The sequence below is a fragment of the Dryas octopetala genome, chromosome 7 (genome assembly GCF_963921425.1).
Source record: "Dryas octopetala chromosome 7, drDryOcto1.1, whole genome shotgun sequence".
NCBI classification, from domain to species: Eukaryota; Viridiplantae; Streptophyta; class Magnoliopsida; order Rosales; family Rosaceae; genus Dryas; species Dryas octopetala.
Window position 1 is genome coordinate 9,879,236 of NC_141372.1, and position 24,975 is coordinate 9,904,210.

At 33.9% G+C, this 24,975-nt stretch overlaps 1 protein-coding gene across 1 annotated transcript; it reads right to left on the reverse strand.

Moving 5' to 3' along the window:
• Positions 1-14,152: 14,152 nt before the first annotated feature.
• Positions 14,153-16,330, reverse strand: LOC147279496 ((R)-mandelonitrile beta-glucosyltransferase-like). Its single transcript, XM_086249585.1, has 2 exons — positions 15,813-16,330; positions 14,153-15,529 (listed from the first exon to the last, which is right to left on the reverse strand). The coding sequence occupies exons 1-2, from the start codon at positions 16,324-16,326 to the stop codon at positions 14,589-14,591; spliced, it is 1,455 nt and encodes a 484-aa protein (XP_086105711.1). The 5' UTR covers positions 16,327-16,330; the 3' UTR covers positions 14,153-14,588.
• Positions 16,331-24,975: the final 8,645 nt, after the last annotated feature.

Consider the following 24,975-nt stretch of genomic DNA (forward strand, 5'->3'; position numbering starts at 1 on the left):
AAATTGGGGCAAAACTTTGTTAAGAGATGAACGTATGTTTTGATGGGTTTTTTAATTAGAAAATTAGGATTAAATATCAAATATTAATAATTTTTTAGTAAAACAACAAGACACTAATTTTTTTTAGTTTAGGTACTAAACTAGAGCAAGACATTTTGAATTAGGTCACAAATTAGTTTGCTATACAGTTATGATTGTTTGACGCTAATTTTTTTAGTTTAGGTACTAACCTAGAGCAAGATATTTTGAATTATGTTACAAATTGGTTTACTATATAGTTGTGACTGTTTCAAATTCATAAAAATTCAAAATTTATAAGGGTTTAATGCTTTTGATTTAGACTTAGGTGATGAAGTCCTATAACCCAGAAACTAAACATTAAAGTTTAAGCTTTGCAAATATTGAAAAAACAACAAATCAATAAAAAAAGTTAGGACTATTAGACAGTCACAGCTCAGTATAATTATGTTTTTTAAAGTTGGTACAAAAACTAAAATTTAGTATCTAAAGTGAAATGACATAAATATTTTGGTAGTTAAAATGAAAAAACATTATAATTTGATACCTAAATTGAACGGAATTTTTTTTTTATTTAGTCTTGAAATTTTTTTATTTGTAATTTAATTTACGTTTTGTATAATTTTAATAAAGGCTAAATGAATCTTTTTAAAAGCTTATGTGACAAATGCATAATTAAATGTATTTAATAATATTAAATACTTTAATTGACATGAAAATTTCATGTCATTAAGGTAGTCTAGCATTCCCCTATATAATATACATGATCTCCCTGTATCAGAAATTCTCTTAAAAAAGATGTGAGTCTTTTTATGATATTTTACCATTTTTTCAAGCTATTTTTTACGGTGTTCAACATTTTAGGTTGTAACTCTCAATTTTGAGTTGTAACCCAAAATTCGAGAGTTAAAAACTAAAATTTAACAAGGAAGGGGAGTTTAAAATCATGGGATTAAAACAAAAGACTATGTCTCGATGGATGATTTATACCTTCAAATATTAAACTCTATCAAAAATAAAATCAAATGGTCAAAAAAAGCCATAAAATCTATACATATATTCTTTAATTAAAAAACAGACATCTTGCTTGGAAAAAGACGGTATATACATATAGACATAAGAAGGTGATTTTCGCACTCCTCTTTTCTCCATTTGCACTCATTCTTATTTTTTTAAATGTTTGTATATATTTTTATTATTTATTTTTCACATATACTATTTGGCTTTTAATTATAGAATGTCACATATGCAACATTAAATTATACACATTAAATTTTTTAAAATTGTCATAATAATATATATATTTTTATAACTCTCTTTTAAAAAGGAAGAAAAGCTTATGTAATTCTCTATACTTTTGTCCGTCTTCATGATATATAGTACATCTCTATTTTCTAATTAAGTTGTCATGTGACATTCATTTTTAAAAAAATCAAATATGCTACAAATAAGTAGTGGTTGCTTGGCATGAGAACATTTTTCTTGGCAGTGTTAAAAGACCCAAAAATGAGAGAGTGGACTAATTGAAAACCTCAATTAATTTCATAACACAAAATCCACCATCAAAAGAAGAAGATACATAAATCATGACACACATGAAGAAAACGAAAAAAAATATGACAGGCTAAATATTTTCCTAATGAAGTTTAGAATGATAATTGAAAGCACGTACAAGACTGGTTCACAAAAGAAAATAAATGGCATAGAAGGCAAAGTGCCATATGAAGAAGATACGACGAGGGATAAAGAAAATTACTTATTTTTATTTTTTTAATAAGTATAAGAGAATTTAAAAAAAAAATAATCATTACTGAAAGATAATTAAAATAAAAATTCAACAGCCATAAAGAATAAATTTGAAAAAATATATAATAAAAATATACAAAATACATTAAAAAAAGAAATGAAATGCAAACGGAGAAAAAATAAGTGCGAAAATCGCCTCCCTAGACATATTAATTTATAATTAAGTGTTAGTATACTCTTCAATATCATGTAGGTAGAGATAAAGAGAGTACATTTATATATATATATATATAGGTAGAGATAAAGAGAGTACATTTATGTCGATCTGATCCACAATTTAATTAAGCGTTTGAGTAGTTTTTGTGTGCTTTTAAAACTTTTATAATTGTTCGTCAATAATATTTTATGACATAACAATTATAATAATACATTTTTGGATTTTTTAATGTGATGCAGTAATATATTAATGTTCCATAAATAACATATATGATATAACAAACAATCATGTAAGTAATTATTATTTTAATATAATTATTGGATGCAAGATTCTCAACGTAATCAAATAATTTGATTGGACGGAGCCAAGTATATTATTTCGGAGGGATATAAATACCATTTTGTTTCGTTCTTAAAAATTATTTTAGTATTTATGTCCTCAGTTTTGACGTGGACAAATGAGAGATTGCCATGTGTCTTTTTAATTAAAAGGGCAAAACCATTCTGAAACCAAACACCCCCTTTCTGTTCCCTTTCTGTCTTTTCTCTTCTTTCCTATGCCCATGACAGATCTGCGCCATCTGCCATTAGCTGCCTTCATTGCTCATAAGTCATGAGTTATAACGATGTAATTAAATTTCAAAAATTTCATTTTTTAGAGATTTTGAAATATTATCGATATGAAGTTATCAAAATTTTGTAGTTAGTATACTAAAATTTGGTTTACAAAATTTATTTTTTATAATTAATGGATCAAAATTTTCATATTTTTTAACTCTTAAAAGTCAAAATTTAATTCCTTTAACCTATTATGGGCAATTCTGGCAGCTTTTGATTTGTTCACGTCAAAACTGAGGACTTATGAGGACCAAGTATTACCCTTTTAGGAGAAAAAACAATTTGGGGCTCTTCTTCAACCGATGTGTCTTAGCCGGCCCAATGTAGCAGGTTATCCAAATGGGTAACCCAAATATTTAAACGAGGAAAGAATCTATAGCAGACAAAAAAATCTACATAACGCGTTGATTCATTTGGTTATAAAAAATAATTGCCCAGTAATGGTGATTTCAGCCAGTTGACAAAAAGCTGGTGTGCTATGCGGACAGATGATAGAGGCAAAGTAGATCAAAATTGACTACTTGTATCATTAAGTAGAAAAATAACAACAGGTAATTGACATTCATATTTTAGCTTACTCTCAACTTTATTAAAAAAAATGTCATACTATATGTTATATTAGTTAGTAGCTAAAAATTAGAAGAAAAAAAATGTTAGTTTCTAATATTATTGTTAATGTAAACAAGCCACTTCAAATGCGGCACTGCAAATACTGTCGTCAATTTATCAGCTATGTAAAGCTTTATGAGAGAAATTTGGTTGTCCCCATTATAAGGGATGTGATAAGGGATGTGATGCACATCACATGCAAGAGAGGGAAAGAAGAGAGAGAGAGAGAGACAAAATTTTCTCTCTCTTACTTGCCACGTCCACTATAACGGAGACAAACAAGTTTTTCTCGAGCTTTATAGCACAAATCAATAGACATTGGTTCTTTGGTTTTTTTATTTTGGGCAAAACAAGACCATTTGAGTTTGAAGTTGACTTGTTCTTGAGCTTTCTAAGCCTCCTTCCCATTTGTAGTTTTGCAGGATACGTATTCATATACGTGCACACAATAATAGATGACATGTGCACTGATCACATTTGTGCTCACCATGATAATATTGATTACGGAATAAATCGTAATTTATTATATAAAATGAGTCTCGTAATTCAGGGACTGGACTTCCGTTTCCAACTTTGATTCACTTGAGTGGTTGGGTCTTGGATTCACCATTCACTCCACTCTACTTGTTAAGTTAAGTTTGTCAATTCGTTTAGAATTTAAGAATTAGTTTTTCAATTTTGTGTTGGAGGAATGGAATATGTTTTTATTTTAGAGATGGTCCTGCCTGGTTTAAAGATTCTATTTAATCAATAAATATGTATATTTTTATCTTAATTTTTACTAAAATTCAGTTTTTTTTTTTTTCTTCTAAAAAATCTTATTATACTTAAATGACAATTTTATATCATATATTAAAAAATATTGTTACTAAATAGCAGTTAATTTAGTTGTATTTCTCTCCTCAATGTTGAGAAGTCTTGAATTCAAATCCCCCCACTCTCCATATAAAAAAAAATATAAACACTATTAAGACTGTCTCAACAAACTCAATATACAAAGTGAGATCTTAAACGATTTCCTATATAATTATGTCATATGAGAAATACACATCAACTGTTAACCATTATAATCATCAAATTTAGTTAGATTATGTGATTTATGTAGAAGGTTATATAATTTTAATGTTAATAATTATAAACCCCCTAGTTAGAGATAAAATCTCTCATAACCTCCACCCAAAATCTAACTCTCTTATAACCCTCAATCTTACACTTAATATTTTCCTAAACCCCCTAGTCAACTAATACCCAGTCAACTTTGACTCCCCATATTTTAATTTTCCAGTTTTACCCCTTTTGTTTTATTTTCATTTTCAGCCAACTAATACTCTCTCTCTCTCTCTCTCTCTCTCTCTCTCTCTCTCTCTCTCTCTCTCTCTCTCTCTCTCTCTCTTCTCTCTCTCTCTCTCTCTCGGTCTCTCCTATCTGTTGCCTCTCTCCCCTCTGCGTCTCTCTCTCTCCCCGCTGCTGTCGCCGGCGCGTGCGCCGCCGTCTGGCGACGGTTGCCGGCGAGACCGGTCCCATCACACTCGCCTCTCCTTCCTCTTCCTCCCTATGCCCTCCACGTGCCGTGAAACTAAACGTCGACGCCAGATCAGGTCTAAGCAGATCTGAGCTCTCTCGCCGGCGATCCGTCAATTCCGGCGGCGACGAGGTGTCGGACCGGTTGGGTTCTTCTCGCCTCTTCCTCTTCAATCTCTCCATGCCATTTCCTCACTCCGACCACCACTGGGCACGGCTTTTGCGAAGCTACAAAGCTGCGGCTTCTCCGACGGTTTTTGGGCCGATTCCAGTGGTGTTTTCTGTCGATCCAGGTATCAATCTTTGTCCCCTCGACCTGCTCTTGCTATTGGTTGGGTTGTTTTAACTCAAATCTTGGTTTTCAGGTTGGTTTGCCGCTGCAACCGCTAGATCCGCCACTTGTGGCAGCGGGTTGGGTGTTTTTTTTTGCTGTTCAGCCTCCCCCGAATCCTAAAAGCTCAATTCGAGGTTCGAGAATATTTTTGGGTGAGTTCTGTAATTTTCTGTGTGTTGATTGGGGCTGGGCAGCCACCGTGTGTGGTGGTCACCGCCCGACTCGGCCGTTGAACGATCAATTTTATGAACCCTGTTTGATTTGTTGAACTGTCTGGTCTTAAACAGGTACCTCGGCGATTAAAAAGTGCAACTGAATTCAACAAATTCAGTTTCAGTTTCTAGCTTAATTAGTGTAACTGTGTAAATTCAGTTTCAGTTCTAGAAAATTTAGTTTTACTTTCTGAAAATTCAGTTTCACTCCAAATTCAGTTCTAGCTTAATTATGTTAATCGGATAGAAATGTGGGTTTTTTAATTGATTTATAAGTATATACAAATTTACTTAATTTATTGATTAAACAGTTTCAGTTCGTGAAACAGTTTCAGTTCGTGAAACATGAGTTTTAAATGAACTTTGAATGAAATTATGGTTCTGAAATATGATGAATCAAATTTGCAGGTAGAAACAGATCGAGGCAGTGGCGACTGTCGTGTACTCGTCGCGCGTGAGGTGATCGGACGACGTTGTATTGTTGGCTACTCCTCTCATCTCAATGACTTGTTGTATTGTTGGTTTTTTTTTGATAAGGTTGCTGTGTTCTTTTTAGTGAAACGGAATTCAGTAAAGGTGTAACTGTTTTAGTGAAGTGTAATTGTTTTAGTAAAGGTGTAATTGTTTTTTAATTAAGGTGTAATTGCATTTTAGTCGAGGTGTAATTGTTTCATCACTTTATTGAGTTTCAGTAAGTGAATTCATAACTGAATTCTTCAATTTAGTGTAACTGAATTTCTGAAATTCAATTTCAGTGTAATTGAATTCTTGAAAATTTTTGAAATTCAGTTTCAGTGTAACTGAATTTTTGAAATTCAGTTTTAGTGTAATGAAATTCAATTTCAGTGTTTGATTTTAGTTTTAGTGAAATATTGAGTTTTAGCAAAAACTTCAATTCCAAAAAAAAAAAAAAAAAAAAAAACCGTTTCACCAAAATACAGTTACAGTGACGTCAGCATGTGTCAGCATGCGTCAGCGCGCGTCAGAAGGGTAATTTAGGATTATAAGTTTTAGGGGGTTTAGACAAATTTTTTTGGTGAGTAGGGTGTTTAAAATTAGGCACTATATAATTTTATAATTGAAAAATCACCAAAGCCAAGAGCCCCAAAACCACCAACATCATAGGAGAATGATATCCAAGCCGGAGTGAACCACAATAACAAACCGTAAAGAAGAACAAACTTGGATAATGGGGGTGAGCATATTTTCTCTTATAAGAATGAATTATATAAGCATATATGTAATTAGGTAAGGTTTGAGTTATTAGATTGCCAAACAATTATTTTCTTAAATTCAAAATCTTCCAATCCAGTGATTCAAACCTTATATATATGCTTACGTATGTGTATGCTTATAAGAGAAAAGCTCCAGGAGTAGATTTAACATGTAACTGCAATGACCATGATATGAGAGTAGGCCAGGTACCCGGGTAATAACAGATCAGGGGCTTTGGGTAATTGGATATGAATAAGAAAATGGAAGAGGAAGAGAGTTATGGATGTGGATGAAAAAATGAGTACCATATAGATCTAGGTTTATAAAAGATTATGTTGGTAGTTTATATCTTTCTATGGAACGAACCAATAGTCTTAAAATAAGTTTTTTTTTTTTGGACAGTACTTGGGAGTTGGGTCACCCCACCCTCCCAAATTCTGATTTCGACAATGTCGGTACATGATCGAAACCGTTTACTTTTTAGATAACTTACTAAAGATCATTTCTGAAAAAAAATTAAATCAATCGAAAATCGTTTGGCTATATAATCGTCGTCAATTAAGTAGAAAAAATGAATGATTTCCGATTAAAGAGTAATTTTTTTGAACAAACCATTAATTTTTTCTATTTAATCAACAACAGTTATATAACCAAACGATTTTCGATTGAGTTGATTTTTTGCAGAGATAATCTATAATAAGTGATCTAAAAAGTGAACGATTCCGATCATGCACCGGCATTACCGAAATTGCGATTTTAGGGGGTGGGGTGACCCTAAGGACTGTCCTTTTTTTTTTTTTTTTTTTTTTTCTTGAAGCCAATAAGTTTTGTTTTATAAATTGAGATAATTATATACTAATTGACCATACATATAATAGTTACTTTCAAACAAAAGTTTTTGGGTTAGAAACCATTCTTTACTACATTTCTTTTTCATTTAAGAAGAGAGATTCAAACTTGAAATATAGAACATCTTCCTCTATTGCATCTAATAATAGTTTAAAAACCATACTTTGTTGTAAATATCATTAATTATGTGGCTGTCCATTATCATGTTCAATATTTATCTCATGTATTATCTAGAGCAATTGTATAGATAATTATGAGGAGTTCAATTCATTGTAAAATAGGAGACCTTAAGGGTCTATCAGCCTATAAATAGAGGCCTTATATGAATGAGAAATATATTCTGATTCCTCCCCAATTCTCTCTTATGTTCTCTACATTTCTCTTTATTTTATAACACGTTATCAGCACGATAGTCTCTTCTATATTTTATTTTCTTATAAACTCTTTTAGATTTAAGAGTCATATGGTGCAACCTTGTTGCTTTTACCAATACTCTTAATCTTAGAGTTGTTCTATTTATATATTTTATGTGTTATACTCTTCTAGTGATATGTGTTCTATCACTAGCCTCTTAATATCCTTATTCTCGGATCATTAACATAGGCTACATAGCTTTGCAGGGATACTAGTGTTGGGCTTACCAAAACAATTGAAACTCTCCCAGACATGGATATTTGACAATGATTCTAGTTTGACTTTCGGTTTTATATATACATGCCATGATATAAATATTAATTATTCAAGTTTCCATTCACAATTATTGTAGTATTGTCAATATATTATTATGCATCGGTTTTCATGACCGGTTGCATTGCAAATATAAATCTATTGCTTTGACAATTATTATCCTTTTAGATTGTTAATTGAATTTGGATACATGCAGAATGGCAATCTTTCAAAGTGGTTGCCATCTTATATATATGAAGGGAAGGAATTGAAGCCACCTAACCAACGAACAAGCATGAATCAATGATTTGGTGGTTTATGCAAGTCATTCATATATAATCATTATGAATATTGTTTCTCTTTACAGGAGTATTATATTCTCTATTAATCACCATTGATGAGGTGATGTTATATGATTGTATAACCATATGTGTTACGTACTATTCCGTTCAAGCATATCTATTTATATGGGTTTAGGGTATGATCACTCTACTCACGTATTCATTGATGATTGGTCCCTATACATAGTCATGGATATGATTCAATTTATTATTATTATTTATAAATCATTAATTCGATTTTACTGCTCTACTATTCTTTATCACAAAAGAGATCTAGATCAAATTATTTGATCCCACAAAAGTGATCGGAACCTATAGTTCCTTGATCTATATAATATTTGTTGAAGGCCAAAAAAAAAAAAAAAAAGTTCTTCAACTTCAACAATCAATCTACTGTTCTTTGATCCATATAAGGACCTGAAGTTGTTTGATCCATACAAGGACCTAAAGTTCCTTGATCCATACAAGGACCAAAATTCTGAACCCGAAGTTTCGAATATATCAAAATTGATAAACCTATAGTTTATGGATCATAATATTATGAACCTGAAGTTTCATAATTAATATGATTATATTATATAAATTTTCTTATGCAATTTTAATGTCAGTATTATCTTAATGTTCCACTACTCGTTGTATATTATTATACATTGTAATATGTGATTATTCAGACATAAATGAGATAAGGGCCTGAAGTTTCTTATTCTCAACATTATAAGGACTTGAAGTTCTTTGACCATTAATTATTATAAGGGCTTGAAGTTCCTTACCATCCGATCCAATCGAAACCTGAGTTTCGCGACCCAATCGAAACCTGAAGTTTCATGATGATTGGTCAATATTGGAACCATATGCAATGAAGTACACGTTCGATGATAGTGCAAATACAACATATTCGATCATTGAGGTCTTGATATTGTTGAGCACTTGATTTTGCTTTATATATGATATACACGACGATTATCATATATTATATTAGGACCTGAAGCTCCTTGATTTTGATTAATCATTTAATCATACAAAGATCTGAAGTTCTTCCATTTTTATGAGGACCCTAAATTCTTTGGTTCTTATTATGTGATCAAATCATAATCTTGAAGTTTCTTGTTTTTATTATATATAATAAAGACTCGAAGTTCTTCAATTTTTATTCAATCATGTAACTAAATGAGGACCTGAAGTTTCTCAATCTTTATATACAAATCATGACCCGAAGTTTGTTGATTCTTTTTATTGGAACCAGAAGTTTCCATAGTTTATTTTAATGAAATGTTTTACAATTTCTTCTTTAATTTCATCGTTCTATTTATTTCCTTATTTTAATTCTTAGCTATGCAGAATTTCATCATTCTTTTTATATGGACCTGTAGTCCTAAACATCGAACCTGAAGCTTCGAGTATAGATATCATTTTGAACTTAAAATTCTAATTAATGCAGCTCAACCTTGAAGTTTTGAGCAAATTATTTTGGCATGAAGTTCAAAATACATGAATCTTGTTAAGAGTCAGAAGTTCTAACATTGTACGTACATAAAGAAAATAAGGACTTGAAGTCTAAATATGAACATGAAGTTCAAAGCCCGAACTTTTTAGACCGGGAAGTTTTAAATTAAATTCATGTCCATGTTTTGAATATGGAACCTGAAGTTTCAAAAATATGTTAAAATGGACATGATGTTCATGTTATGACTTTTGAGGAGCAAATATTTAGAACCCGAATTCTAACCTACTCCAAATTCGAGGTTTTGGGAATACATAGGAACATATTATTGGTATTTTGCCAATATTGATTGAACCAGAAGTTCAATTCTATAAATTTAGATGTTGTACATAATTATATTTCTTGTGTACACTAATTGACTATGTCATTTTCTTTATATAGAACTTGAAATTCTAAATCGATCTTTGAGCTATACTTCATTTATGCTTCCTATCACGGAATGAAAAGATCAAACTTATAAAGAAATTGATATTCTAACGTATACAACGTGAAGTTCCTTATTCCTTGGTTTTTACTCAAAACCTGAGAAATTTGAAGTTCTTGAAAAATATGATCAGAACATGTAGTTCTACATTAAACAGTCAAATAAGAACCTGAAGTTCTTTGACATTTTGTTTCTTTATCAGAAGTGGATGACATTTGGAGATGCGATAGAACCTAATGTTCTTATGATTGATTAAAATTTGTAGTTCAATGTGCATTACTGAATCAAGTTAGAACCAGAAGTTCCTTGATTTTCATGCTCTATGTTATAGAATCAAATTGAACCAGAAGTTCTTTGATCTATCATTTCATGATTTAGAACTAAAATTTTTCATAACTCCATAATTTTTCTTATGAACCTGAAGTTCTTGATTAAGTTTAGATTAAGCAGAAAGCCTTTATTCATATGAGCTTGTAGTTCTATACTTTAACAAGATTTAAGAACCCGAAGTTCTGCTTATATTTTGTATAAAAACTTGAAGTTTCATGGCTTTTAATGAACTTGAAGTTTCATAGCTTCAATTTAGAACATTTTGGCATATACATTCATCATTAATTTATTGATTCTCATTATAACCTTAAGTTAGATGCTGAAGAATTATTTGAAACCAAAAGTTTCATATACCTACATGTGCATTGCAAATCTGATTATGTTTCGTCTTTATATAACCTGAAGTTATATAAGCATTTGAGTTTGTATAACCACTAACTCTATTGATTTTTATATATGCACTTATGAAAATTTTCCCGCCATTAGGGGGAGAAATGACTGTTCCTGAAGAACGGCGTGAAAATAGTATGCATATACTAGTTTTTTTTTCATGCCATTCAATATGGGAATGAGATATGAATGATAATGTAAATCTAGTGAATGTATTTATTTGAAAGCTAGATGCATATATATACAATGAAATTGCAAAGTCACATATAGAAGTTTTATATATGTCAATATGGATTGATGTCCTAACATAGTAGTCCATCAATTTGGAGGAAAATGGTTTATTGTACGCCTGAAGCGTGACAAATCTATAGGTTCCAAAGTTTAGCTCCCCAGAAGTGGAGAGTATATGAAATGATCCACACAAGCCTAATTAATTAAATTTAAAGATCCACATTTTGTACACAAATCATCTTAGAAGAGATGATAGTCCCTGAAGAGACTATAAAAGCCCTTGAAGAGGCATGTATACCGATTACAAAGATATATATTTATACATAAAGCATGCAAATAAGAATTGTGAGATCGTTGATATAATGATGATATATTTTGTTTATAGTAGCTACTAAAAATCATCATGGGCTATAATAATGTGGAACCACGTTTACTATAAATGTCGACAAAATTAAATGATTGGCCAAACTGGAAAGAAGCAATTCCAGTAGAATTGAATATCATTATAAACGTGGAATAATGAGAGCTTATAGTTCAAACACCAAAGATGTTAACCCTGAAGGTTATAGAGTGTTTGAAATAAAGTGAATGAAATCACTATTTATAATGGCACAAGATTTATCTAAAGAAACATGAGATTGTGGTTATATATTCTCCTGTTATAGATGCAACCGCATTTTAACAAATTTTGATAAATTAAATGTGTTTATTGCATATGGAGAAAACCTTTAGAGATTATGAAATGCCTGAAGCATATCGCCAGAAGCGATTTCCTATAAGATATAAGACAAATTACTAAGTCAAAATCCTAAATTGAAAGTGCCATGAAATATTATGTGCTTGAAGCAAATCCTTGAAGGATTGAAAGAGCCTAAAGCTCAAAATATGTACTCAACCTTAACACTATAAATATGGTCAAAATTGCCTTATTGAGTACTTTGATTAGAACCCGAATTCGGAAATTGTTGCAACATATTCAAACTTTTGAATAAAGTTATGAATTAATTGAGGCTCCTGAAGAGCTCATAAGATTATTTGAATGCTTGAATATTGGATTTGATATTAATGACCTTGGGAAATGAAAATAGTGTCTCGAGCTACAGATCGAGTACAGTACTGGTGAAATTCTTATACCCAACGGTTATTTGGCCTATTGGCATTAAGATTGATTACTTGCTTTCTAAGGATATGGAAGAAAGATCTTTGGTCCAGAAGCACCATATCTTAATGTGCCTTATTCAACTTAGCACAATGCAGTAGACCGAATATAGCATTGATGATTGTGTCATGTAATTTTTCCAATACTTAAAGTATTTTCATAATAATTCATCTCTTTTAGAGATAATTGTTTCTAACCACTTTATTTAGTGGAATTATATTTTGTTTGTATTGCTCCAATCTCAACAGGATTTCAACATATAATGACAAACATATATCCCCTGATAGTATGGAAGCCATGTTCATACAGGCATTGTCAAACTCCACTCTCTAGAAGATGAGATGTGAGATATCATTATTTGTTGGATTATTGAGCCAGTCAAATTAAAGCTTGTTGTTATCAGGAAGAGCATCCAACCATTTTGCGTGTTGTACTCTTTTCCCTTCAACTAGGTTTTTGTCCCATCAAGTTTTTCCTAGCAAGGTTTTAATGAGGCAAAGCGCATCCAACATTGTAATAGCGATATTGCAAAAGTTGCACTCTTTTTTCTTTGCTTTGGTTTTGTCCAATTGGGTTTTTCAAAGCAAGGTTTTAACGAGGCAACATTCACTGATTGGAGAAATATATCAACATCAGGGGGAGCGTGCCATCAAACATTGTACTCTTTTTCCTTCGTCCAAGGTTTTTGTTCCATTGGGTTTTCATGGCAAGGTTTTAATGAGGCAGTGTCGTGCGCCCATTATATCTATCAGAAACACATGAAGATTGTACTCTTTTCCTTAGCTAGTCTTTTTCCCATAGGGTTTTGGCTAGTAAGGTTTTTAATGAGGCAACTATCATATTCAATGGACATCCAAGGGGGAGTGTTGTAAATATCATTAATTATGTGGCTGTCCATTATCATGTTCAATATTTATCTCATGTATTATCTAGAGCAATTGTATAGATAATTATGAGGAGTTCAATTCATTGTAAAATAGGAGACCTTAAGGGTCTATCTCAGGTCATTCAAGAGCCTATAAATAGAGGCCTTATGTAAATGAGAAATATACTCTGATTCCTCCCCAATTCTCTCTTATGTTCTCTACATTTCTCTTTATTTTATAACATACTTTTTTTTTTTTTTTTTTCCAAATCTCCTCTGTTTCAGTGTCCTTCAAACTTGTCTAGCCACAAAATTTTGTCTGGCCACGTGGAGGGCCAAAACTGATTGTGCCTCTCAAAAGATTCTTTTAGCTTATGGGCGTGCCACTGGCCGTATATGTTTCTGGCTGGGAATTATAGAGAAATGGCCTTTTGGTCCGAATTTGACTTCCTCTTGAACGATTGTCCGGCCAGGATTCAAATGAACCCAGCCTGGATTCTTTATGCGCCTAAATTATTTCTTAGGACTTCACTAGTTTGTGTAAATTTTTAAACGGCGAATGATAAACTGGTCTAACTTGAGAAAGGAAATAAGCAACTTTTGGGACAAAAAGCGGACACAATATGAACACAAATGAAACTAGCAACAAGTAAGTAATCTTGATCACTTACTAAGCCAAGAATCTTACCATAGTTATGTCATTTTTCGAGAAACACCCTAAGTAAAAGGAAACGGTGGATTTAAAACTAAATAATCAAGGACTATTTTCAGAGAAGCTTATTATAGCTAAAAGGAAAACCTTGGTTCAAACAAGACATATTAACTTGAAACGAGCGAGCTAATATTTAAGCAACAAATGGCATTCATTGAACTATTGAGATATTTGATAACCCAAAGCAAACAATGATTCCTCAAACTTGTTGGATAACTAATGGGAAAATAAAATTTAAATAAAATAGCAACAAATAACAAAGGAGTATCAGATGTCTATCCTTGCGTCCTTGTCATCAGAAATTTCTTTTGTTCTCTTTGAATCATCCCGGCCGGAATTTCTGGGAAAGTTCTAACTTGGCCGGGATGATTGAATCATTGAAATGATTTGTCCGGCCGGGATTTTCAGGGAGTAATAGACACGTGTCCATTTTCGGGATTTTTAGGTGTGGTACCAACACATGGGCCTTTTGTAAATGAATCTACTTCAAATCTTCATACCATGTCCAAAAATAAAAAGGTTTAAAAGGTTAAATACTTGAGATTTTCATATCATCTCCAGCCGCATGGTACATTGGTTTGATACATAGATGGGGATAATTACACTCTTAATACAATAAATCAATCAAATTCTAATTTCTCAGGGACAGAAGCACCTGGTCAACCATTTTGTTCAAACCCAAGAAAGACAACCCATTAGGAGCAGCCACTGCCTCCTTTGCCAACTTCTTCCATTCAATGGCTTTCTTCCTCATCTCCTTGCCCTCCTCTCCCTCCATCAACTTTCTCACAAGCCCCTCTACAAAATCCCTTTTGACATCACCCTCTATCTCCATGCCTATGCCCCACTCTTTGCAACTGTACCTGCAATTGGTCTGTTGCTCAGCAAAGAATGGCCAACAAATCATAGGCACTCCACCACAAACACTTTCAAGGGTAGAGTTCCATCCACTGTGGGTCAAGAACCCTCCAATAGAAGGGTGGCTCAGGACTTGTTCTTGAGGGCACCAACTTGCAATTAGACACCTATCCTTGGTTTCTTCCACAAACTCTGGTGGAACCACAGCTGAATCCCCTGCAACAAGGTCAGGTCTAATGATCCACAAAAAGGTCTGGTTGCTGTGAGCAAGTCCCCAAGCAAACTCAATCAGCTGCTCGGATGTCATGACTGCGATGCTTCCAAAGTTGACATAAACCACTGAATTGGGTTCTTTAGAGTCAAGCCATTCAAGACACCCTGGTTCCTCTGTCCATAGGTTTGACCCAATCGACTGCAAATCGCTATCTGCTGGGATCTGATTAACTTGTACATGTAGGGGTCCAATGGAGTAAATGGGTGGTAGCAAATGTGAAAGACCATCTAAAACTTCATGTTCCAAGTCATAGAAGGTGTTCAAAATGATAGCAGAAGCTCTTTGAGCTCGTTTGGTCTCGGACACAACAAAAGCAAGCATTTGGTCATCTGGGTCTGTGGTTCTAATGACGCTGGGGATGTCCTTCAAACGAATACCTCCCATGCCTGGTATCCAATCTATGACAGTGTCCAAATACCCGTTTGTCAAGTAACTCTCATCTGCAAAATCAAAGAAAATAAAATTGTACTATTAGTGAATGAAACATTCAAATGCAAAATGTAAAAATAGTAATTCATATACAAAAGTAGTAACCAAATCAATAAAGATATTAATTAATTACAAATTAAGTAAATCTTTTGACTTCCCAAATGACCTCTCGGAAGTACTTTGAAGTCATTTCCTCATATATATTCCAAACAATATGCACTTTATTAACAAAAAACAGAGAATCAAACAAGTAGTTGAGTTTGTCTAGGCTTGAATATTATTATTGTTTAATACCTTTGAGAGGAGTGAGACCCTTTTGAATGAGAAGGTGGTACTGAACGTAGGCCATGAAGCCACAAGCACTAGTAGTCCAGAAAAGAACTTCTGGAACACCCAATTCTTTTGCTGCATCAAGAGTGAAGCTCATGACACCATCAGAGACTATGCAACTCACAGGAGGCGAATTCGGCGAAGAATTGAGGTTGGAAAGAAGGTCTCTGAAGGGTGCCAAGCATGTTCTGCTTGTGGAATTACAGAGAGAAGGTACGTCTTGGGTGGCATTGGCATCATCAGTTGGAGGGAGGCCATCGGGAATGGCCTCGAATTTAAAAGTGGGAAGGCCATCAAGAGAGTTGGGGCCTCTGGATTTGAGCAGACGTTTGTGGTTGTACTCTGTGTTCACAAAGGTTATGTGGAAGCCTTTGTGGTGGAGGAGTTTGGCCACTTTGAGCATTGGGTTTATGTGGCCTTGAGCTGGGAATGGTATGCATACTGCATGTGGCTTCTCTGTCAGTGCAATAGAACCCATACTTCTCTCTCTCTCTCTCTCCCAAACTTTATTGCTAAAGAAAAATGGGATGTGTTGTGGAGAAGAGAAGAGTTATGGTGCCAGTTTATATAGAGCAAAAGGGTAAGTCGGTTCATGTATATATATAATATAATACAATATTTTACAAGTCAAATAAATCCAACTATTGTAAGTGCAAGCAATATTGATCACTGCTTCATTGACAGTACTTTAAAGGAATATTCAGGGTTAAATATGTCAAATACGGCTCTTGGGGTTGGAGATGTTCATTCAAAACTCTTACCAACTTGAATATGAACATCAACGCCGTTGGTGCATGCAACTATCCAAGCTCGTGAGTTGGAGAATTAATGTGCTAATTAGATATAGGGGGTCGGCAGCAGATCAGTATATACGATTTTGTACTCTTTCCCATACTAGCTCTGTGGTCCGGGCATTATCTTTTTCTTTATATTTATATATTTTATAATATATTAATTCTTATCTTTATTAGGCTCAACGCTTATCGAAGACAAGAGGCTGAGAAAAGTACAGAGAATTTGTTGTTTCTTACAAAAGAGGCCAAGGAGGTTAAAGGAGATTCAAATTCTGACTTTGATACTAAATACTCGTATTCACTAGAATTATAAATTTTTATATTTATTTTCAAACTAAAGTACAAAACAAATCAATCAACAAATTGACATAAGTACGTAACGGCTTGAAAATTCTGAGTATCAACAAATCAACTATTAAAATTTTTTCTTTAATATGAAGATGGTAAGAAATTTTCAACATTTTGAAGATAAATATAACTAAACTAATAGATTATAGTTGTCGATGATCATTTGGTCTAGTAGATAGTACTTCAGACCAAATAGGTCTTGAATTCATAACTCATGAACGCCAGTTAATTAATTAAAAATATTATACTGTATGATAATTACCGATTAAAATTTTAAAATTCAATTCAAATTTACCTGCAAAATGGGACAGGAAACAATTTTCTTTTCGTCAAAATGCTGAGTTGTTTCCAAAAATTTTGAAAAATGAATTGTTGAAGCAGTGATTTGTTAGTCTTTTAATAAATTTTTCTAGACATGTGTCACAATAGATTGAAGGGTAAATTACAATTAAATAACTTAATTTTACCTCGGATTTCAAGTTAGTACTTCAAGTTCAAAAAGTTGTAATTTAATGCCTCAACTTTCATTTTGTTTCAAGTTAATACCTCTGTTAGTCTTGCTGTCAAAAATGCCGTTATTTGATGACGTGATACACCACTAAAATGCTTTATTTCAATTTAGTACCTCAACTTTATCATATTTTTCAAGTTCATACCTCAAGTTCAAAAACTTGCAAATAAATAAATGTTTTCCAGTTTTTATCTCAACTTCACCCCAGTTTTTTACCCATCAAATCTCTACCAAAATTATCAATCTTATACTCATTTTGAAGCTATGAATATCCTCTTTACAACCATATAAAAATCATGCAAAAAAGAGTTATGAAACCCAAGATAATTGGTCACAAAGTAGGCTACCCGAAAGTGCCAAATTTTCCAAACAAATTGACAATTTCGAATAGCCTAATTTGTGACTACTTCTTTCGCGTTTCATAGCTTCTTTTTGAATTATTTCTATATGGTTATAAAGAGGAGATTCATAGCTTCAAAATGAGTATAAAATTGTTGATTTTGGTGAAGATTTGATGAGTTAAAAGTTGGGGTGAAGTTGAGATAAAAACTAGAAAATATTTATTTATTTGCAAGTTTTTTAACTTGAGGTATGAACTTAAAAAACATGGTAAAGTTGAGGTACTAAATTGAAATGAAGCCTTTAGTGGTGTGTCACGTCATCAGATAACGGCCTTTTTGACGGCAAGACTAACGGAGGTATTAACTTGAAACAAAATGAAAGTTGAGGCATGAAATTGCAATTTTTTAAACTTAAGGTACTAACTTGAAATCCGAGGTAAAGTTGAGGTATTAAATTATAATTTACTCAAATTCCACCTATTTGAGCGTCTTACTCTTGTTGAGGATTCAACTAGCCCTTCCTTGTTAATTAATTGTCTACCAAGTTATACAATTTCAGATGGGCCATGAATACCAATTAAAATTTGAGGCCTCAAAATGTTAGGACTCCCTTTTAAACTTTATAATGATGATGATGATGATGATGTCAAGTCCAAATTTTTATGAGTTTGATTTAGATCAATTGGCTATTTCCATTCTCTTCTCTTTTCAGTGAATCAAAGTAAAATACAAGATCTTGCAAGGTCAAGATCGATAAGAATAAGAATCATATTTATAAAATACTCAGATACAAAGTCTAGAATAAAAATCTTGAAGATTTCAAAATTTTCACTCTGTTAGCTAGTCATGGGCATTCTAATCAAAATCTAATGAGGAACCATATGAATAATGAATTCAAGTACCCATTCATATATGTGATTTGTCAACTCAAATCTCCGGATGTTGCATATGAAAATACTCAATAGTAGTACTTCAAATGTATATATATATATATATATATATACAACAGAGTTATGATGTAGCAATGTGTTTAGTACAGGGCTGACACCTTTGAGAGACTTATGATTTGATACCCTATTCAATCAAAGAAAAGATATACTGAAGACAACCCGGGAATTGAAGGCACATGTGCATTCGTGGTTGTGCTTAGGGCTGGGTTGATTTGACCGAAAAATCGAGACCGTATCCAAAACCGTTCCAATCGATGCCGAAAATAACCGTACCGGAGAAAAACCGTACCGAGATATCGGTTTGTCAACCGAACCAGTATATTCGGTTCCGGTTTAGGTTCTCAGATCTTAGAACCGTCGGTTTACCGAACCGAACCGAATATATATAACATTTAATTTAAATATTAAATTTTATACATTTTTATACCCTAAAATACCTTTCTGTAATACATTTATATACATTTTTATAATTTATATAAAATATATATAAATTTATAATCCCTAAACCCTATAATTAATAATTTATATAATAAATTTCTATATAAAAACTAATTAAAAATACCTTAAACTAATATTATACTATATTCTAAACAATTTATACCATATAACTATAAACTGAATACTAAACTCTATATTCTATTCCTATATCCCATACCCTAGACCCTATTGTGTATTTTAAAATTTTTAAATCATATACCTTATAAGGCTTATTATATCCTATACCGATATAATTGATAATAATTCAATAATTTATAATTGGTATATAACTAAAAATCCTAGTCTATAGAAATGTTTAGTATGATGTAATATGATAATAGTCTATAACTAATAATTATAGTCTATATAAATATTTAGGGTATTAAAATGTATTATATAAAGTATGTTTTATATAAATTATAAAACATATGTAATACAAAGTAAAAAATCCAAACCCTAAACCCTAAACCCCACCCAAACCCCAAACCAAACCCCAAAATACCCTAATGTATAAATTTTTAATGGATTTTTAACTTTTTTGGGTCAAATGGATTTTTAAAACTTAAAAATCAGAGTTTTTTTTTTTAATCTTCTCCTCTCTCCTGCCAACACTCTTATTTCTCACTTTCCCTTTCTCTCTCCCCGACCTCACGCTCGCTCTCTCTCGCCGTGCCTTTGACCGGCGGTATCTTTGTCGTCCGGCGACTGATGGAGGCGAGACCACCTCCGAAATGCTTGCTTCTCCCTCCTCTCTTTGCCCATATGTTTTGATTTTCCAGAAAAGTAAGGATTGCGGCGACTCGAGCTGGGGCAGAGCCGAGCCCTTTGCAGGTGATCTCTGTGCTCCGGCGGCTTCGCGACTTCCCACCACCCAAAACTTATTCTTCTCGTCGAGCTGGTCCCTCTGGTACCTTTCCTCACGCCGGCGACGCCCCACGGCGGCGAATCGAAGCCACCCAGTCCGACGGGTTCTCTGCGAATCGAAGAGCAGCTCTTCTCTCTCTCTCTCTCTCTCTCTCTCTCTCAACTCAAGCCGGTCAAGGCCCATACCGAGCCGAGCCGACCCGAAATGCCGGTCCGACCGAGTGCCGGTTTACCGGCATTTCGGTTCCGGTCTAGGTAACCAAAACTGCCATCCGAGGGGGGTCCGGTCGATTGCCGGTTTGGGGTTCTCGGTTCGGTAACCGAACCGAACCCACCCCTAGTTGTGCTGGTCCTGCTAGTCCTAACTCCTATAATAGCATGTGCAATGGTTGAAATCAATAAGAAATTCAATACAAGCCTATTGATCTCCTTGTTCAATTATGACTTGACACAAGTTTATTTTGTTGTAATGTTTCAAGTTAATAGTATAAGTCAATAGTTATATATTTTTTTAATATTTTCGTATATTCTTTTACAAATCAAAATTTATAAATTTATTACATGGCAAAAAAATTATAAATTTATTTATTTTAAAAATTATACCATTAAAATTATCTCAATGAGATCTTTAAAATGAACCCAATATTTAATATTTTTAATAATTTAAATTAATACCAAAATTTAATTAAAAAATCATAATTCATATTAATACCCAAATATGTTCACAAATCACAAGGCCAAACATCAACAAGCAAGATGACCCAATATCAAGCACGTTTGCAGCAAACCTGAGGGGCCCACGTGCAGGCAGCCATTTACCACTTTCTCTCCTCCTCTCACCCATTTTCACGATGGGTTCCTTTATTAACTCTAGATCAATTTAATTTTTTGATCTCCCAATTACCATTTTAATTTATTTATTGTCAATTGACACCCGATTGCAAATTATTTTTGTTTCAAATTGTCAATAAATGTCATTTGAATTGCCAATTGGTCTCTATTGCACGTACTTTAACGCAGTTAGAGTCATTAACGTCATGGAGCCATCTGCAACATGTTTTTATGAAATGACAAATTACGTATAATTTGATAAAAATCTATTTTCCTACCTTAATCTCTTAATTTAGCTAATCTTTTTATTATAAAATGACAAATGTCCATTGTAAGATCATATAATTTACAATAATTTAGGGGGATTATAACTTCTTCTTTTTTCCAAAATAACAAAACGTGAATTTAACAATTTCACTTGGCTTTTGCTTCTTCGTCTCCTCACCCTTGGCTGCCATAGTCAAATCTTGGCTGCTATAATTTTTCTTTTCTTTGTATGAGGCTTATCACTCTTGAATAAAAATTCTCATATTCTTCTCAAAAAAAAAAAAAAGGTCACGCTCTCCCTATATCTCACATATTAGCTCTATGTTTTATCCTCACATTGCAGTTGCCTTTAATTTAGTATGAATGTTTGTAATGGAACTGGCTGGGTATCATAATAAATTTTGGCTTTTTTTTTTTTTTTTTTCTACACCATTACTTGGTCTCCTCCAAAATCCTTTTCTTCCATGGTTTTCTTTTTCCTCTGCAAAGTTTATTGTTTGATAAACCAACAAAAAAAACATGAAAAATATCTCTCCTATAGACTAGGGTAACAAAAGCTTTTTGAAGAATCCAGTCATCAACTTCGATAAATCCAATAGAATAGAGTATGAGGAACACCCAGATTGAAAAATCGTCCACAACCCAAAAAGCTTGCATCGATATATATCAATAGTTTTTGGCTATTGGATTTCTCTCATTCACAAATTTGTCATAACAATTAATTAATATAATTTGAGAAGCCCTAATCTCATATGGTAGAAGGGAGAGGGGCTGAAGAAAACAAACAGAAAGATATAAAGTGTAACATATAAAATAACACACTAGTAATAAATAGATGCATAAGTTCAACAAGGGAGCCACGACTAGTACTGCAGATCGATGTCTGTCATGCCTTTCAATAATTAATTGCCTTTTAAATTATTATTTTCATGATTACACTTTTCCTTTTTTTGTTTTTTATTTTAAATTTTGAAGTGATTGTCCTTTTTGTTTGTGATTTGTATTTTCATAGAGTAGATTAGCAGAGGATCCGAATTCAAAATTATTGTTGGTCCTTGTTGAAGAAACATTCGGCCTTGTTGCAGAAATATCTGAGACTCAAGTAAATAGTATGTTTTCTTTTGCATAGCAATTATGTACATAGTTTGATAATTTTTTAGAACACCCATGTAATTTTGAAGTGTTTGTAAGGCCTCTTGATTAATTTTTAAATGTACGTGCTGCAATATATATGTTTGGTAGGGATCGGGGTTATACATTGCTCAAAAATTAATCATACACAAAGCCAAAGAAAATGGAGTGCTCTGGGAAATAGAAGCCTTACCAGTTTTATAGAGCTTTAGGGTCAATCAATCTTCCAACATTTTCTTCCTAAATGTCCAGGACACGTGAATCTCACATATTAAAGCATATTGGAGCTTTTCAGACCAAAAACAAAACAGCATATTAAAGCATTTGAGTCGGGCCATAGTCCATTTGCTCCTGATTCTTTTGATTGAGTTGGCCTCTTAATCAGGATACTGCTACAGCAGCTACACCTTCCTTGTTTGAAAGGCTTACCAAGTTATACAACTTCCAGATGGATGGGCCATACCCAATTAAAATTTGAGGCCCCAAAGTTTTAGGATTTTTTCAGTTTTGGTAATTAAATTTTTCTAAATTATTATTTATCCCGATAACATACTCGAAATTATAATTTTTCTAAATTCGGTATATAATATGATTTTTGTCAAGTAATACTAGTACATGGCGTCAAAACCAAAGACATTTTAATCACCCCAAGTTCGTGAATAGACTTGACCTAAAGGGTGGGCCGGGTGGCCTTGATATTTTTGCCTAACATCTAGCCCACCATATGACATTGCATTGCATTTTGTTATGGCATAATACTATTATTTCACAATCATTATGGTTTCCATTTCCATGTCATGATCCCTATGGCAGATGCACATGTGGCCATGTGGGGGAGCAAGAACAACATCAACCACCCAAAGTGTCACGGTCCGCACTTAGAGTTGTGCTTCCGTGACATTAATATGAAGTATGGAGGGTCAAATGGCAAGAGAATGGCATCCATTTGGCGAAGAGTGGCCGGGTTGAGCGCTTATAAAGGTAATTTCGTAATTTGGCTGTTTCGAGGTCTTCCGGTTGGAATTTGAGAAAACTAAAAATATCGGTAAATTCAGGAGGTCGAAACGAGTCTAACGCAACTGACGGTTCGTCATTCGGAGTTCGGATGAATTAATTATGGCAAATTATGACTCATCGCGCATGTTGATGTTTCCTCCTGCTTTGTGAGAAAAGGCATAAAATGCTCTTTAGGGGGAGACATGGTGTCAAGCTCCCACCACCCTCGACGCCCACACCCATGGAGCGTTAAGCGAGCTACTCTAGGAACCTGTGGGGACCTAGGAGGCGGGCACATGACTTCCGGAGGGCGGTCATGTGTCTTCGTGGGACAGGAGGTCCCACGGACAGTACAAGCGAGCGGGAGTGCTTGTATTGCGATGGGCGCGCGCGCGCACACGAGGCTACAAGGAGAATTCCTTTATGTCGCGCCGTATGCACATCACGCCAACTACATGTGAACTCTCAGAGACTTCATGGTGCACATTGGCCATGTAGTACTCAACGAGGGCATCGGCTTGGGTTCGGCCATGCACGAAACATGATGCTAACAGGCACGGGAGGGGCGACCCCGTGCCAACGAGAGAAAGCTAACGTGGGGCATCGGAGAAGAGTTGCTCACTCGGGTGGCATGCATGCAAGTTGGCTTGCATGTTCAACTCCAGGAAAGGACTATGGGCGCGAGCTAGCCCTTAGTGCCATGACGGTCGAGATGTGGAAACAAAGTAAGACCCGACATTTGAGAATGGAATGCCGGCGTCATAAGAACCTATCGATTGGGCGAGTGTCTTGGCTGAGAACCTTGACACAAGGAAGCAATCGTATAGTCGCTACGAACGAGACTCGAGATGAGTAGTTCTTGCTGGCAAACCTCGAGAAAGTAACGAATGGGTTTATATCTTGAAAAGAATAAAGGGAAAGGATGGCTGGCCTTGATTCAGAGGAATCTTGGTGCCGCACGGGCAAATTCCGCTGCGTAAAACAGTGAGCCCGTGATACAAAGCCTTTCAATGACTTCCGGGCTCTGCAGACCAAGAGGAAACATGACATGAAGCCCTTCATGTGCCACAAGTGTGGAAAGCTGCTGGCTTCGAAAGGTAACTGGAGGACCCATGAGAACTGAGAAGAACTGTGGCAACAGCTGGCACTGCATTTATGGTACGGACTTTTGAGTCATTAATATATTATCATGGAGCCATCTGCAATTAATATAATAGACCTCTCTAATCCGCTATCATATTATTGGGAAGTATATTTTTATTAATCTATCAGAAGTTTTTTTTCACAGCAGTTATAATAAATAATTACGTGACTGCATACTGAAAAATAAGAGTGAATTACGTGACTGCATGCTGAAAAATAAGAGTGAGAGACTGAATTGGTGGGACTGCAACTTTGTTGTAACTTGTAACAACGGAGAATCACAGCATCAAAACAACAAGACAAACTTGAAGAATTCGGACATGCCAGATATTGAAAGATTACCACTGCATGGAAATTATTTGAACATTACAGCGATGGAACTCTTGGAACATATACAAATTACAAATACAGGGTACCCTTCATTTAAAAGTACAAAGTAGCAACTAGCTAGATATTAATTTAATTAATCAAATT